The sequence below is a fragment of the Lepidochelys kempii genome, chromosome 5 (assembly GCF_965140285.1).
Source record: "Lepidochelys kempii isolate rLepKem1 chromosome 5, rLepKem1.hap1, whole genome shotgun sequence".
NCBI lineage: Eukaryota > Metazoa > Chordata > Testudines > Cheloniidae > Lepidochelys > Lepidochelys kempii.
The window spans coordinates 45,149,404-45,166,910 of NC_136384.1; the positions used below are offsets into that span (position 1 = coordinate 45,149,404).

General features: G+C 39.8%; 1 protein-coding gene across 2 annotated transcripts in view; it reads right to left on the bottom strand.

The window, feature by feature from the left end:
• Nucleotides 1–17,507, bottom strand: part of JMY (junction mediating and regulatory protein, p53 cofactor) — a 131,743-nt gene that overhangs the window by 22,038 nt on the left and 92,198 nt on the right. The window contains exons 7-8 of one of the 2 annotated variants that reach the window (XM_073344133.2): nucleotides 12,582–12,668; nucleotides 409–504 (exon numbers count right to left, since the gene is read on the bottom strand). In XM_073344133.2, coding sequence (XP_073200234.1) covers nucleotides 409–504; nucleotides 12,582–12,668 — 183 coding nt within the window. The remainder of the gene's footprint in view (nucleotides 1–408; nucleotides 505–12,581; nucleotides 12,669–17,507) is intronic. The other variant, XM_073344135.2, reaches the window with a different exon arrangement.

Sequence of the window (17,507 nt, forward strand, 5' to 3'; positions counted from 1 at the left end):
TGTAAGCTCTTTGAGACAGGGACTTTTAGGTACTATGGTATTGCAAACAACAGGTCACATGATCCAATACATGTGCAAACAGCACCTGGATCATATCTATATAAGGAAAGGAAAGACCCTGCTTCAGTTCCTGATTATTTTCCTGTAAATATTAACAGGAGAGAAACTGAGAAGATGGAGGTTAAGCACAGAACTATGCTGCAAAACATCCAAAGAATTTTATCTAATGCTGTACCTTATTTCCGCTTAAATCTTAGACTACGGGAATTTTAACACCTATTCCCAAAATGAATGCTTTAAGTATTTAAAGAAGAACAGATCTCTCTCAGGATATTACCAGAATATAACTGAAGCATATTTTAAAAAATAAATGCTACACGAAGAAGAAGAGTGGTCATTACTTGTTACCTGTTTAAACGTGCGAAGTCTGTCCAGTGTTTTCTGTCGCTCCTGACTAACCCAGGAGCTCTTTTGTTCCTCTTCATCTTGCAGCTGATCTTGCTTCTAAGAAAGGACATCAAAACCACATCAGTTACTATGTACAGAACAACGTACATCATAAGAATTCAAATTCAAGGTATTGTTGAGGCCAAGAGCTTATCAGGATTCTACTCTTATCAAGATTAGATATGTATATGAATAACAAGAATATCCTAAGTTACAAAACTAAAGTAAACAAGAATTTTGAAAGGTATATAAACACTCGAACTTCAGGGCATAAACCAAACTTTAACTTTTGGGAGCCAGAAGTATAATGCCCTGGGGACTAGTTATCCCATAACTGCCTACTGCAGATTTTGTCTCTCTGAAGCAGCCAAGACTAGCTACTGTTGGAGATAACATATAGGACTCAATGGGCCACTGTTTGATCCAGTGTGGAAGATCATATGTTATTAAGTAAATAAAACTAAACTGAAAAAGTAATTGTTTAAAAAACAAGTGTGCTTTGGCATTCACGGTCTGACTACGAAACAGGTTGCCTGTAAGGAATTAATGCAGTTGGAAGATTAAATGGATTTAAAGGCTCCCTAATGAGACCTCAGGTTTCAAATTTTTTCTCAATTTATGCTGCTACAAAACTGATCTAAAAATAAATAATCTTAATTTGCCCACAAAATTCATCAAAACATATTCTTTGGCTCTAGATGTCCACCACTAGAAAAGCAGGAGTGCAAATGCTGGCTGAAATACATTAACAAAAGTATGGGAAAGATTGCACAGCATTGCCAATGTCATTCTTGGCTCAGACTGGTACTATTGGTCTCCTACTTTCATATGTTTAGAACTGAATTTAGGTGATTAAGAAAAATGATGAGCAAACAGAAGACTATTAGTTACATTGATACATGTCCAGTCTAAACATTAAAATGCCAGTCTATACACTTGTGAAAAGTGAATCCATTTAATGGTTCACTTTTTCTGGTGTAAAAGAATTCTTTTAAAACCCATTTGCAGTCAAATTAGGGATAAAGTAGGTTTCATAGAATCATAGAATATCAGGGTTGTAAGAGACCTCAGGAGGTCATCTAGTCCACCCCCTGCTCAAAGCAGGACCTAATCCTCAACTAAATCATCCCAGCCAGGGCTTTGTCAAGCCTGACCTTAAAAGCCTCTAAGGAAGGAGATTCCACCACCTCCCTCGGTAACCCATGCCAGTGCTTCATCACCCTCCTAGTGAAAAAGTTTTTCCTAAAATCCAACCTAAACCTCCCCCACTACAGCTCGAGGCCATTGCTTCTTGTTCTGTCATCTGCCACCACAGAGAACAGCCTAGCTCCATCCTCTTTGGAACCCCGCTTCAGGTAGTTGAAGGCTGCTATCAAATCCCCTCTCACTCTTCTCTTCTGCAGACTAAATAAGCCCAGTTCCCTCAGCCTCTCCTTGTAAGTCACATGTTCCAGCCCCCTAATCATTTTTGTTGCTTTCTGCTGGACTCTGTCCAATTTTTCCTTCTTGTGGTTTGGGGCCCAAACGGGACACAGTACTCTAGATGAGGCCTCACCAATGCCAAATAGAGGGGAATGATCACGTCCCTCGATCTGCTGGCAATGCCCCTACTTATACAGCCCAAAATGCCGTTTAGCCTTCTTGGCAACAAGAGCACACTGTTGACTCATATCCAGCTTCTCCTCAGCTGTAACCCCTTTTCTGCAGAACTGCTACCTAACCACTCAATCCCTAGACTGTAGCAGTGCATGGGATTCTTCCTTCCTAAGTGCAGGACTCTGCATTTATCCTTGTTGAGCCTCATCAGATTTCCTTGGCCCAATCCTCTAATTTGTTTAGGTCCCTCTGTATGCTATCCCTACCCTCCAGCGTATCTACCTCTCCTCCCAGTTTAGTGTCATCTGCAAACCTGCTGAGGGTGCAAATCACACCATCCTCCAGATCATTAATGAAGATACTGAACAAAACCAGCCCTAGGACCGACCCTTGGGGAACTCGTCTTGATACTGGCTGCCAACTAGACATGGAGCCATTGATCACTACCCACTGAGCCTGACAATCTAGCCAGCTTTCTATCCACCTTATAGTCCATTCATCCAGCCCATACTTCTTTAACTTGCTGGCAAGAATACTGTGGGAGACCATATCAAAAGCTTTGCTAAAGTCAAGGAATAACACGTCCACTGCTTTCCCCTTATCCACAGAGCCAGTTATCTCATCATAGAAGGCAATTAGGTTAGTCAGGCATGACTTGCCCTTTGTGAATCCATGCTGACTGTTCCTGATCACCCATGATTTTTTCCAGGGACTGAGGTGAGGCAGACTGGCCTGTAGTTCCCCAGATCCTCCTCCTTCCCTTTTTAAAAGATGGGCACTACATTAGCCTTTTTACAGTCATCCGGAACCTTGCCCGATCGCCATGAGTTTTCAAAGATAATGGCCAATGGCTCTGCAATGACATCCGCCAACTCCTTTAGCACCCTTGGATGCAGTGCATCCAGCCCCATGGACTTCTGCTCGTCCAGCTTTTCTAAATAGTCCTGAACCACTTCTTTCTCCACAGAGGACTGAAGGTTTGGTTCCCCCTCCCCCAGATAAAAGTATTTGCACTGGCAAATGTGAAGATGCATATTGCAAAATTTTGTATGAGGGGAAGCAGTTCAACTCCCTCAATCCCAACCCCAGTATGCTATTCCTCAATATGTGACTGCCAAAAGACAATGCAAGTACAAACAGAAATACCAATTAATTCATAAAAATATTACAGGTGGAACTGGTGGCTCTGCCTTTTTGAAGGTTGGCCAACACTTCCCATTATAAGACCTTGTTTTCAGTTATTTATAACTTTGCCAAAGTTTTACCATTTCTGCTGAAGTTTTCCATACTAAGTATCTACCTCGTGCTGAATTTTTTTTTTGGAGTTTTAAAGTCAGAACAGTTTAGTCATTTCTGAGAACTCGGCAAGGAAAAAATGTTATTTTGCCCATGTTAAAAGATTCTAGCCACTTTGTCGATAAAAAGTGGTTGTGCCAGGCTTTGAAGCAGGTACCTGAAATTTGGCAGGGATTGTCCTTTGTGCGAGGGATATGCCTTTTGCCACCTAAATTTGGCCAAGTTATAAGTCTATGAAAATAAACTGTACAAAAAAAATTCTAGAGATTTAGGTTTTAGTCGCTAAACTCCCCGAATATTCCATCCTCACCAAGCATGCTCGAGCCTCTCAGCTCTTAGTCCTGACCAGACTGTCCACCATCTGCACAGAGCATAATCCACCAGAACTACAGGGGCAGAGCTGGACCTTCCTTGCAACTGCTGCTATTCTCAGCTGGAGTGGAGTTGGGCAGCAGAAATGACAACCAGGGGCTTCTCTCTTCTGTACTCTCAATAATGCTCCTCGTCTGGTACCCACACAGCATGGAGGAGGAATCCACCTGACTTGAATGCACAGGGTACAAGAGCCAGACTGGAGGTGGGGGAGAGGAAGAAATACAAAGGATCAATTTGGAATGGAGGAGAGAGGGAGGAAGTGAGAGGAATAGAAACTGTCACTGGGATTTGGTGGGAGGAAGGAGTCTGGGAGCCAATGGTGGAAATGAGGATGAGGAGTTGGGAGCCAATTGTCCAGGGATGGAGAGGACACTGAGATCAGCCGAGCTAGGGTGCAGGGGAGAACTGGGACTGGCTGGGCAGGGAGATTGAAAATGGGATGAAAACCCTGAGGAGTGGAGACAGACTGGGACAGCAAGGTGTAGGGGACAAGGACAAGGAGCCCCAGGCAGGAAAGAGACAGGACTGGGACAGGTTGGAGGGACCACAACAGAAAGCATCAAGTTTGGGGTGGGATGAGGAGAGGTGAGGTGAAAGAGAAAGAAGTGTCTGTGCCCACAAGAAAATACTCCTCCCAAAGCCTGGAATAGAACCCAAGATTCATGAGTTTCACCATTCCTCTGCTGTCAGCAACATCTGGGAAACCCCCTGGCAGAGTGTCTCTCATCCCTCTCCTGTGTGTCCACATAGGAGACGACAACCTACTATTGCTCTTAGTTATTCCATAAGCTCAAATGGCAGAGATCTGTGTGATGGATCTAGAGGTTCCAACTCTGCTGACAACCCACGTGGACATCAATATAAGCCACATAATGGCATTTGATTTTTTTTTGGTTTGCTTTTTTAAACACAGAGGAAATTACATATAAAAACTACATTAACAGAGCATTAAAGCTGAAAAGTCAAACAGTCAAAAGTTAAGATATGCCAAAATTAAGATTCAGCCCCCTTTTACTTAGGCAATATGATACAGATCACATACTGTTTTTTCCACAGGTCCCTGCCTTGTTCATTGCACAGGATGGACATGCGCAGGGTTATATAGTGAAGGAGACTATTGACAGGATCCCTTGCCTCACTTGTAGATGAAGAGGGAAGCTGAGGCAGGGAATTGCAGGAAGAGGAAAAACAGTCTCATGGTTAAGGCAGCTGAATGCTGACCTGGATTCTATCCCTGCCTCTGTCACAGAGTTCCTGTGTGATGCTAGACAAGTCACATAAACCAGATTTTTCACAGGTGGTCACTAAGATAGGTCTACACTGTGAAGAAAAACCCACAGGTGGCCTTTGCCTGCTGACTTGGCCTCCCGGTGCTGTTTCATTGCAGTGTAGACTTCCAGGCTCAGGCTGCAGCCCAAGTTTTGGGACTCTTCCACCTCACAGGGTCCTACAGTTTGGGCTGCAGCCTGAGCCCGGAAATCTGCACTGCAATGAAACAGCCCTGTAGTCCGAGCCCTGCGAACCCGAGTCAGCTGGCACAGGCCAGCCATGGGTATCTAATTGCTGTGCAGACATACCCAGATTGTGTATTCCTTATTTTCTGGGTGTCAAACTTGATATGCTGAGGTGTGATTTGCAGACGTGCTAAGCACTCATAATTGCAACTGCAGTCATTAGGAACTGTGCTTGAAGTGCTATATAATGCTACGTACACTAAGAATCAGGTGCTAAGCACCTCAAATTGAGCACCTTTTAAACTCAGAGAACACTTTTCATTTTAATCCCTCTGTGCCTCCATTTCCCCATCAGAAAATGGAGATCACAACACCCCTGCGAGATGAGGGGGTGATATTAAGACACATTCATTAATGTTTGTGAAACATTCATACTAGAGTCATGAGCATCATAGAAAAGCCGAGGAGGAAAAACAAACACATACATACCTGCACAGAACCTGTGGTTCTTCAAGATGTATTTTTCACATATACATATATAGTCCACTGCTGATGGGTGCACACCCAATGTGCTTGAGCCAGAGACTGGGGTAGTACATGCGCCCTGCATGTCATTGTGCTTCCAAATCAAGGGCATAAAGGAAAGGGTCATCCCAACCACACAATTGTCTCACCACCAGCAGAATCAGTGATGAAAGACTCCACACTAGTGGGGATGGATGGCTGGTTATGGAATATATGTATGGACTATACATCTCAAAAGTAACCACAGTTAGTATACATGTAACAGGTTCTTCGAGTGATTGTTTGATATATTATATGTATGTATGTTCAACTGTTGGTGACTCCCAAGCAATGATCTGTTAAACAGAAAATGAAGCACAGTTCTACCAAAGATGGCATCATCTCTGCAAGCCTGTGAAATGACATAGTGCTGAGTGAATGTGTGGACAGAAGACCACATTGCTGCTTCACAGGTGTCTCAAATCAGTAGGTTCCTGGGAGAGAACACCAGAGTGAATTGAGCTCTTACTGAATGAGTAAGTATTTTATCAGGTGGGGGTTTACTAACCAGCTGATAAAGTCTCATACATGTGGAGATCCAACTGGAGATTCTTTGTGTGACTTTCTCCATAAACTACAACCAATCTAGGAGACTTTCTGAAGTCTTTAATTCTGTCAAAATAAATGTGGTTAGAGTACTTTCTAATTAATGTAACCCCTGTTACCCTTTATCAGAATGTGGCTTTGGAAAAAAATCAATTACCTGGTTTAAATAAAACTCTGAAGCCACTTTAGATAGAAACTTGGGGCATGATTTTATGGAAACCTTGTTCTTGTGGAAAAGTGTGTTTGCAGGCCTGCCACCAATGCAACTCCCCTATCTGATGTTCTTGTCACCAGGAAAGTTGCCTAAATGCAAGATGGAAAAGAGCATGTGAGCCAGGGTTTGAAGCATGAGCACACAAGCCCTAACAGAACTAGATTTAAATCCCAAACTGTGTATAGCGAGGTGGCTACCCTGCTCCTAAAATAGAAGGGGTTAAAAGCAGCCCCGGAGAGGGCTGTTGCTGGGATGGCTGAATGGCCTGTATAAAAAGGCTGTGAGGCAGAGGCCCAAGGAGTCTCTCTCCAGGCTGGGAGAGAACAGGGCCTGGCTGCCTGCCTGACAGGGTACTGAGGGTGATGCAGTGCTGGGGAAGGAGCAGGCTGAGTGGGGCGCTCCAGGCTGGCAACTCCCCAGGCTGTAGGGCCTGGGCCAAGGCCCACAGAGGTACTGGGAGGCAGAGGAAGGCAACAGGTCCAAACCCCCTTGCCTACAATGAGTGGCCTTTACACTGCAGTCTGCCCCAGGGTAGGGGCTTGGTGATGACTGGCAGTAGCCCAGACTGAGGCAAGTTGGGGATAGTGGGTTGGGGGTTCCCCAGGAAGGGGAGACCCAGAGGTAGAGTGTGGGGGTGCTGCCGGGGGTCTGTGAGGGACACGGGGGTCAGAGCTGTAGCGGATCACCGGCCTGCAGAGGGCGCTCCGCACTGGAAAGAGCTAATTCCCCAATAACTAGCAGAAGGCGCTGCAGGGGTGAGTCCGCTCCTTTACACCATAACAGTCTTTTACTGGAGGAAAAACTTTTGTTAAACCTTTCATAAATCTCTTCATCACTGGGTGAGAGAACACTGCGGATCCAAGTATAGGGGGATGAGATGGCTGCTAAGAGTATTTGCAGAGACCTTAATCAAAGCCCCAATTTGTTAAGGTGTAATAAGTAGTCATGAATAATAAGAATCTGAGATTTTGATGGTGACAGATGTTGTAGCGCCGATTTGCAAAATCTCTTTGATTTTACTGGGAATGTAGACCTGGTAGACTCCTTTCTACTGTGTATTAGTTCTGCACGTCAGAGGAGAATACACACACCACACACACACACCCCCTCTCTGAGGAAGTTAACCATTCAGCATCCATGCCGCCAGATGAAGCCACGCAAGATTCTGAGAGAACAGATCCAAAATTAGAGGTAAGGTTATGGGTGGTCACATCAAGAGGCTCTGCCTGGGGTGTGCTGGGGTTATCATAAGTAATCTGGCTGCTTCTTGCTTGATCTGCTTTATTATTCTTGGCAGGAGAGGAAGCGGGGGTATGCGCAGAATAGGCCTAAGATCCGTGACTAAAAATGCATCTTATTTGGCTCCTGGGCTTTTTATCCTTCCCTTGAACAGAAATGATGATACTTTTTGTCTTTGTTGTGAACAGGATCATACAAGTGAAACCCCTTCTGAGGGGATGGTGTGAATGTCTTCATGTTTTAAGGAACTCTTGTGACGATTTACAAATCATCTGCTTAGTGTCTGCTAGCACACTGTGGATCCCAGGGAAGTGCATAGCGGTCAAGATAATGCCATGGAGGATAGAGAATTTCCACAATCTTACCGCCTCTCTGCATAAGGAGGAAGGATCTTGCTCCTTGTTTATATTTATAAAAAATACAGTGGTTGTGTTGTCCATTGTTACTTGAATAGTAAGGCCTTTTATTTCTTGAAGAAAACCTCAGAGGTTTGTAGATGGCACTTAACTCTTGTATGTTTATGTGGAGGGACTTGTCCGAAGCGGACCAAGCTCACTCAACTGTTAACCTGCCTATGTGGGCTCCCCAGTCCAGTGCAGAACCATCTGTTACAAGAATCTTTGATGGAGGAGCTGTGGCAAAGGAGACTCCCTTACAAGTAGCTGTGAGGTCCACCCACCAATTCAGTGACTAGAGGACCTTGGTTGGGATGTATACTAACACATGCAGGTGATGTTTGCTTCGTCAGTATACTGATCCCAATCAGCCCTGCACATTTCTCAGATGAAATCTCATATGTTGAGAGACAAAGATGCATGATGCCATGAAGCCTAGCCACTTGATGCAAATTCTGACAGAGATCAGTTGGTAGGCTTGGGGATTGGTGGGGAGGTCGATTATATAACTGGAGCATTATTTGGAACGTTTCTGGAGCTAGCTGTGATGGAGTCTAATACAGTTCCGGTGAATTCTATTCTCTGAGAGAAGATCAATACAGACTTTTCTTTGTTTATTAATAGGCTCAGATGACAGATAATTGAAGGATATGTTGACCGTTTTCCTCCACTTTTTGTGATGTCCCCCAAATTTACCCAGTTATCCAAGTACGGGAATACTTGGGTACACATTTTTCTGAGGTAGGCAGCTACAACAGTTAGGCACTTTGTGAATACCCTGGGAGCTGCTGATAGCCCAAATGATAGAACCCTGTATTGTCAATAATGGTTTCCTCCCATCAACCTCAGATAGTGTTTGTGGACCAGATGAATTGTGATGTGAATGCAGAGATTCTCACATAATCACTGACTCCAGAAGCTTGGGATTTATGGGAAAAAAACAGCAAGTAGTGAGAAACTTGTGATAAAATCATGTGAGATGGCAACACTGTTAAGCTCTTTAAAGCTTATTTTAGTGTTCAACAGAAACAAGGAAAACTGATTTCAGTATGTCAGAATATGACTAATAAAACAGTAAATTAATTTTCTTGACATACCTTTTCTTTATAGTCCTTTTCTTTATAGTAAAAGCTGAACTAAACTATCAATTTTCACCGTCAGAGAGAATTTGATATTTTTGCAATTTCTTGAAACAATATATAAATTCATATGTGATATTTCACATGCAGCCCTTTCATGATGCAAATTATGTTACATGATCTCAGGACAAGTTTATCATACATGTATGATATAAAGTGTGTCTACTTTTACTACTTTAATCAATGTTTGACAGCGAAGAGACTATTTGGATTGTGGTGCATCTCTGTCCCAAATATTGTAACTAAATATAAATATTTAAATATAAACAAGTGTCCAAGACCCATAAGGAATTTTGAAAAACCACCACATCTAACAGGAACTGTGAGAGAAATATGACAATTTAAACAGCTAATACAGCCTCTGTGATGGGGGGGGGGGGGGTGAGGGGAAACAATGCCATGAAGTATACGGCTGAGAGATTCTGGGACTACATATTGTTTTATTTAATACTAGGTAAAAAGTAACTTTTTGGAAAGTGACTATAATTTCATCCCTAACATCTGTTGCTGACGCAGTATGAGACAGTTACCCAGGATTCTCAATGTCCAGTTACACACTGCTATGGGGGATGGTAACTGTGGACATGCCAATGTGACTGAAATATAATTTTGCCAAAGTCTGTAAGCAAGTGGATTCACCAACCCACATCAGGTTCAGTTGTTTGGCATGGCTGTAATTAACATGGTGGAAAGCTACTGTTCAGATAGCACCACCCACTGCCAATTCTAGATGGGTTTCTGAATGACAAGTATCACGGATGGATAGTATTATAAACAGCCTTTGACTAACTATATTTTGTGCCCAACTTAAATACAGCTGCAAACCCTAATGTAACTACAAGACAAGATTCACTGGCTGTTTAAATATGCCAAGAAATCCTTCCTACACTTTTCCAAGTTATATTATTTCACTGCTTCTTGCAAAACAACCTTTCAGCAGTTAATGGCAGGGATACTACCTCATATTCATAGACCACCACAATTTGCCAGTCTTGCCTAACTGGAAGAAAAATGACATTTCTTGTTTCTTTGCAATTGTTTCTTGCCATTTATTTAGGATACTGTACCAGAGAGACCTCACTATTGATGGAAAATGATATTAAATTATACATTTTTTGATGATAGGTCATTACAAACTTGTCTGCATCTTTACTGAATAAGAAGACATAGCTACAAGTAGATTGTAGCCACAATACTTGAAAACAACAATACATAACTAGCTAAACCTAATAAGTCACAAAATGTTCAGGCTACAAAGAAATTCCATGAGATTTCTGTTGGTCTCCCAAAGACAAGCAAATGCCAGGAAGATAACACCTCCTTGACCATAAACCCATGTTTATTACCCTTAAGAGTTTATACTATGAAAAAACCTCTGCTACTCTTTAAAACACCAGGAAAAACATTTGTAGTTGGAAATATTTTAAAACTTTTTTTTATTTTTTAAAAGTTTGTGAGATGCATACTTGCAAATACGTTAACCAAATGCTAAACTCCTAATATCATTCCTGCGTAAATGGTAAAATGCTTTTTGTATCAAGATGGACCTTGCTAACTAATTACTAATGTAAGACGCTATTAAAGTATAGGCTATTTATATTCATGGGTAAAAATTAATTAATGGCAATACTCAAGGAATTCTCGCACCCAACTCAAGACGAATCATCTTTCTAAAAACTGTCACATAGAATCAACAACTTCTTTAATAACTGTTTAAGCCAAAGACTTTGTTTTGAGAACAAAACAAAAAACAAAAAAACTTTTCTATAAAAACAATTTATATATATATGAAAACAATTTCATTTCCTGCTGAACTCCAATACATTAACAAACTACATATTCATAAGATGAAGAAGCCTCTAAGGAAAACCAATGGAAGTAATCTAACAGTGAAGAGGTGACAGCAACCAACTTTGAATCTAAATAAATCTGAAAGAGGTATGTTTTCCTGTAATTTTATGAAAATAGGAAGGAGGCTATAAAACACACCCTCTGCTACCCTGCTCAAACATGGTACTCAGTATAGCTCATCCTGTCCATCTCTACAAGCAAGCTACCACAGACAGCTATGAAAGAGAACACAAGAAGAAACAACCCCATGAAAACCTCACCAAGATTTCAGCATGGTTTGGTGAGAGAACATTAACTAAAACATTGTCAAGGGATCAGATTTAAAATACTTAATGATTTTATTGGGATGTAAAAATGTTGCTGTAACTTAAAATATTAACAGTTTTTCCTGTTAATCACCAGATGGTTAGACCATGTATTCTCAGAGAGGAGACAGAGGCTAAACACTGGTAAACAGAAGAACAGTGGGATTTAAGATTGTTGATATTTGTAACTCGCCTGTTTCAAGACAGCTCACATGGCTTCTTCTAAATAGCTAATCTGATTTCCTAGGATTTAACTAAGATTGTTTAGTGTGGCCATCTATAAAACTGACTGGTATTTATTAATAACTGGACACGTTCCACCTGCCCTTAAACAAATTGTTTTGCTCATATATAAACAGTTTAAGTATCTAATAAGATACAAAGAGTGAATTTACAATAATTTTGGGAAACAATATAATTTAGTCTTAATTTAAGAGAAAAATGCTCCCCAGAGGTGGTTTACTCTCAAGGGTGTAATTTCTTTTAAAAGCTCTCCACACAGACACATACAGAAGAGAGTATAACGAAGTAAGCAGTTTATCATTTATGTTCTGTCATGTGTTGTTTTGTTTAAATGTTTTCTTTTCCTTTCTTTAGAACTATGGTTAATAATTATGATTATTGTGGTTGGACACAATCATGATATCCCCTAAGATATGTAAAAGAACCCCTCTGACTAAAATAATAGAGTCACACCCCAGAATTGGCAATAAGAAAAAAATTTAGTAAGAGCTGACTTACCATTTCTTATTTCTCTAAACTAAATATTTTTATAATTTTTAAAATAAACTTACTTGACATCCAACAATTTAGATGAACCCCCTTTTTACCACATAACACATTTCAGTGTTCTAACTATATATCAAAATATTTCTTTAAAGATATCACAATAAAAAACAAGTCCAAAGACTTATAGTAAAAGAAAATAAAAAGCTAATGACTCCCACACAATATTGGGGGTTAAACAGCATAAGTTTTACTTTCAAAAATAGAAGATATCTTATCATCAACTTCTACTTACTCATCTTTGTCCAAAGTTTCCAGGTTATGTGCCAACTGTTCAAAATAGTAATCCATCTGAAAACACTGCTCTAATTAATGCATGGTGATGGATATAAAAAATGAATCAAAAGCTAATTTCAGTAAGAGCACAAACTCACTAGCTGCACAGTATGATGCATTCTGTATTTCTCTTCACTCTGATGGCGCTGCTGGAACTTTTCATTATGCTTTGCGATACAGATCTCCTGTAGAGACAAAATATTACCTATAAAGCATACATTCGAAATATCAACTTATAATTACTTACTGTAATCTTTTATAAACAGCACTAAGCATTAAAAAGTAAATTATATGATGACTGCTTAAACAATCTAATTTAACTTTTGAATAAAAACACAAAACCTAAACAACTGTGTTGGCTACCCCCAGAGCATATATAGGTAGCAGCCACTAGCCAAATCTAACACCATTACAGATGTAGCACAACTCACTGATTTTTTCAGAGTTGAGAGTGCACAACTGCTCAGGCAACTCCATTTTAATTTACATGAGCAATGACTGCTAACATTCAAGCAAAATTAGATAATTATGTATTCAGCTAGACAACTGGCAACTCGCAAGTGCAAATTCCTAATTTCAATGTGCAATTGGTGACTGCACACAGAACATGGATGCTATTGTATCTACATTTCTGCACTTGCACCTTATTTTCTAAGAGTCATTTCTGACATGTCTAATTTAAAGAACTGATGAAAACTGGCTCTTTAGCCATTACACTTACTGCGTTACATTACACACACACATTTATCTCACATTAGTTACAGGAAGTTCTCACAATATTGTAAACTTGGCCAAACTTCAGTTGGATTATGCTCCATATGGAGCACTGATTACAAGCATGCCCCTCCCTAAGAGGGAAGGGGCACTGGGTATGCTTATCCATTACAGACAAGGCACCATTGCAAGCATCATCAAAGACACTTGATTTGACCTAAGCCATAAATCAACAGACACCTACAGTGGTGAAAGGAAGGCTCAATTAAGTCAAGAAAACAAAGAAATCAAAATGTCTAATGGAGACCAAAAATATGACAGAAGCTTAACAGTAACTCTTGAACTTTAAGAAGAAAGGGAAATCCTTTACAACAGAAATAAAGGGAAAATGCTACATTCTCCTCAAAGAGGACCAGTGGGGATAGTGCTGGGCACAGAGGTGGGCAGAGTTTGTATCCAGCCTCAACTGGCAATGTTATCTGGAAAATTTCAAAGAGCAGACACCCACATGGAAATGCATGCAGGAAATACTCAAAGAAGAATGTAGGTTTATAATGGAATACCCTTCTCAACTTTAGCTATAGCAATTGCTATTGGTAAATACTAACACTTTCATTTTTTAATCATTTAATTGGTCACGAACTGCCTGATAATAAAGGCATTAGGCAGCAAAAGCTTCCTATAAACTAAACTTTGCAGACTACAATAATAAATTTAGAATGTGATAAAAGCTGAGACTTTTTTAATGTTAGTTTATCTCTGTTTTGTTCGCTCTCTAACCTATTACCTTGGTTAAAAGATTATTGTAACGTTTTGGGCAAGGTACTGCATTTCTAAGCTAATATGTTTTAAATTGTGACTAGTATGGTGGGGAGAAAAGAGAAATTAGAGAAAGAAAATGACAAAGGTTACTATACTTACAGATAATTCCTCAGACAAATGTACCAAAAAAGGAGTTTCACTTAAGAGTTGACAATAAAGAAAAATTTGAAACAACAAAAATGAAGATGTTTCTAATGAGTCAGGCAAGTAAACAATTAGCACAAAACCTATAGTGAGCTCACTTTCTAGTAATCAAGAAATGACCCATTCTAATATTTTAGGTCTCTATTTCTTTTATTTTTTATATCTAAATAAAAACTCTGATTTGGAACTATTAAAATAAGACCTTTAAAATTTGAGATCTCATTAGAATGTTGCTCTGATGTTACTTGAGCAGGACTGAATTTACAAATTATCCACTTCCCTTTACCGCAATTTTAAAAGTTATTAAATTTAAATAAAGCCTTGAGAAAAAAAAAGAGAGAGAGAGAGAGAGAGAGAGAGAGAGAAATTCAAGGTCTAAGATAAGAGACACAAACATGAAAAGATGACTAAATGTTTAACTTTTATTTTTAGTACAGTTGCCCTTTCTTTGGTTGTAAGAAGTGCTGATTATATGCTAATTAAAATAGGAAATCTTAAAGTTAAGATGCGAAAATAAAGGATGGTATCAATGTAAGAAATCAAAGTCTTGTTCCGATGCTCTTTAATTTAGAAATTAGACATTCATAGATCATGGAGACTTAGCTAAAGATGTATGCTATTTGCATTTTATGGCTTCGTTTCAGAAAACATATGGGAATAGCTGCAAAGAGCAGGCTTTTTTATGGATTCTATAGTAACAGGTTCTCTCTCTTTAAATCAGTGGGCTAATTTCTACAGTGATATCAAATTGTGCTTCTATTTCTTAAAAACAAAAACAAAACAAAGAAAACAGAAAACCCTCAAGTTTACAAATTATCTTCACTTTTTCTAACAAAAATCTGGTCAACCCTTTCAACCTTTGTCACTTGATAAAACTATTTGATTAATATTAGCAGAAATGAACACATATGTTGATTTTGTAACTTCCATTGTACTTTGCATTCATATTTAAATACAATGCATTAAAAAAATTGTCTTGCATGGGTTTGTACTCCATAACAATGTTGTTATAGGTAGAGATGGCCACACTACCTATATTAAGTTTGCCTAACACTTTCCATTAAAAGATCCAGTTTTCAGTTGCTTATAACTTTGCCAAATTTTAACAGTGAGTGTAATTAACCAATTTAATCAAGAGCTGTGGTAAATGCTACATCACTGGACATTTTTAAATCAAGACTAGATTTTTTTTTTAAGACATGCTCTAGCTCAAAATAAATTATTCTGGGGAAGTTCTATTGCCTGTGTTACACGGGAAGTCAGAGTAGATTATCACAATGGTCCCTTCTGTCTTTGGAGTCTATGAATTTAATCATTCAGGTTGAAATTTTCAATGCCAGGTGTCTACCTGAAGTTCTGGGAAAATTTCAGCAAAAATGGTTCAGCCATTGTCAAGAATGAGGTTAGGGAAAAGCATGCAAAACTGGCAAAACAATGAACCTTACAACTAGTTTCATTTAGAACATGTAGAGGAGTATTTCTCAAATGCAGCCACCATGGTTTTTTGTGCAGCCACAGCTTCCTGAGCAGTGATTGGGGGGGGACAAAGCAGTGTTAACAAACATATAATAAATATCACTTTTCATAGAAACAGACTTACTAGCTAGCAAGTCTTAATAAAAGCAACCAAAAAAAAAACAAACAACAAAAAACACAAGAACATGCAAAGTACATTATTTGTTTCTATTCTGTTTAGGTCCAGTAAAGAATAAAGACAACCGAACATTATTTTTATTATTGAGTCTACAATAAAAAGCTACATATGTAAATTAAAATTTGGACATTTATGTGTGCATATTTATTTGTTTTTCTTGAAGTTAACCAAGTATTTTAGGAAAAATTGTAAGAGTGGCCACCACAAAGAATTGGTGGTCGCACTCCAAGACCACCAAAAAATTTCTTGTGAGACCTTGATCTAGAGCACTCACACATTGGAGCTGGGACTTCATATTTATCTGGCGGGAGGGGAGAAATCATCTGGGAACAGAGAGCTCTTTGCCTGTCATCATGAAAATACACCCCAAATCTGGCCAAGTTACAATTCTCTGAACATCACCTTTTGTAGGAGCTCAGTAGAGGTTATGGGGCATTTACAAAACTCTTTAAATATTTCACCTCCACTGAGCATGCTCCTCCCCCAAAGAGCTCTGTGTCAGCCATACTGAGCAAGGCCTTTCCTGCAATTGTTCCTCCTAACTGCCAGGGGCCACTGGACACTAGAACAGAATATGGCGGCTGTGTCTTCTTTGATCTCAAACATTCCACTTGCTGGAATCCAGGCAATATGGAGGAGAAGGAAACAACCTGAGGAAGAAGAGGGCAAGAGGTTGGGAGAGAGGGGAGAACCTCTAGGGCTTGATTTGCAGAAGTGTTAAGCACTTAACTGCAATTGAGGTCAATGGGCACTCTGCTTCAAGCATATAAAATCCCTATATGATGCCAAATACTCTGAAAAAAAATCAGGTCCTAGATGTCTCAAACTGAGCACCTAAAATTAGTGGGCAATGGTCAATTTTGTCCTTATTCTTCATGCCTCAGTTCCCCAGCTTTAAAATTACATGACCTCACAGGTGTGCTGGTGGCTGCTGCTGTGGTTGCTTTGAGTGCCGATCTACTTAAAAGGGCAACATACTTAAAGGGGCAATGCGTCTGTCTCTCACAATGTGCATCTCTGTCTTTCACATTCACCTCCCTACACAAACTTGTATTATTATTGTTACTTCTTGACACTTCCTGCAATGCACATATATTCTCTGTAATTTTATTCTTTCAACGTGCTGTTATTCGAGTTTTTTGACTGGTCTATGCATTTCATAACTTTTATCTCTCTCTTACGATTAAATTTAACTCTGAGCAGTGAGTTCTAAAATGCCTAACCTGTCCTGGCTGAAGTAATTATCCCTATGGTAACTTTTTTTAAATGTATATTATATCTATGATTTTTGTTTCTACTGGTGGCACACATCCACACATTACCTCAATAATTTGGTGCACATAACAAAATTCATTCCGCACATGGATGGGAAAAATTAGAGGGAACATTGTTGCCCTTGTTAGGAGGAGGAACGAGCTATGTTGCTCCTAATCGAAGGAGAGAGTTCACTTCTTGTCTCAATAAAAAGTCATGAGAGGGGTCTCTGAATGATAGGGAAGGGGGATGGAGTGGTATAACTCAATGTTATGACCTCTATGACTCACTTGTCTGTAGTGATCCACCTCCAAGCATGTTGGAAATAGGCAAGGTGATATCCAAAACGGGGAAGGTGGGCTCATGGGTGCAGCTGTAAATCCAGGGGTGCAGGAGGATTTGAACCATCAACCAATCCCTTAAAACTGTTGCTTCA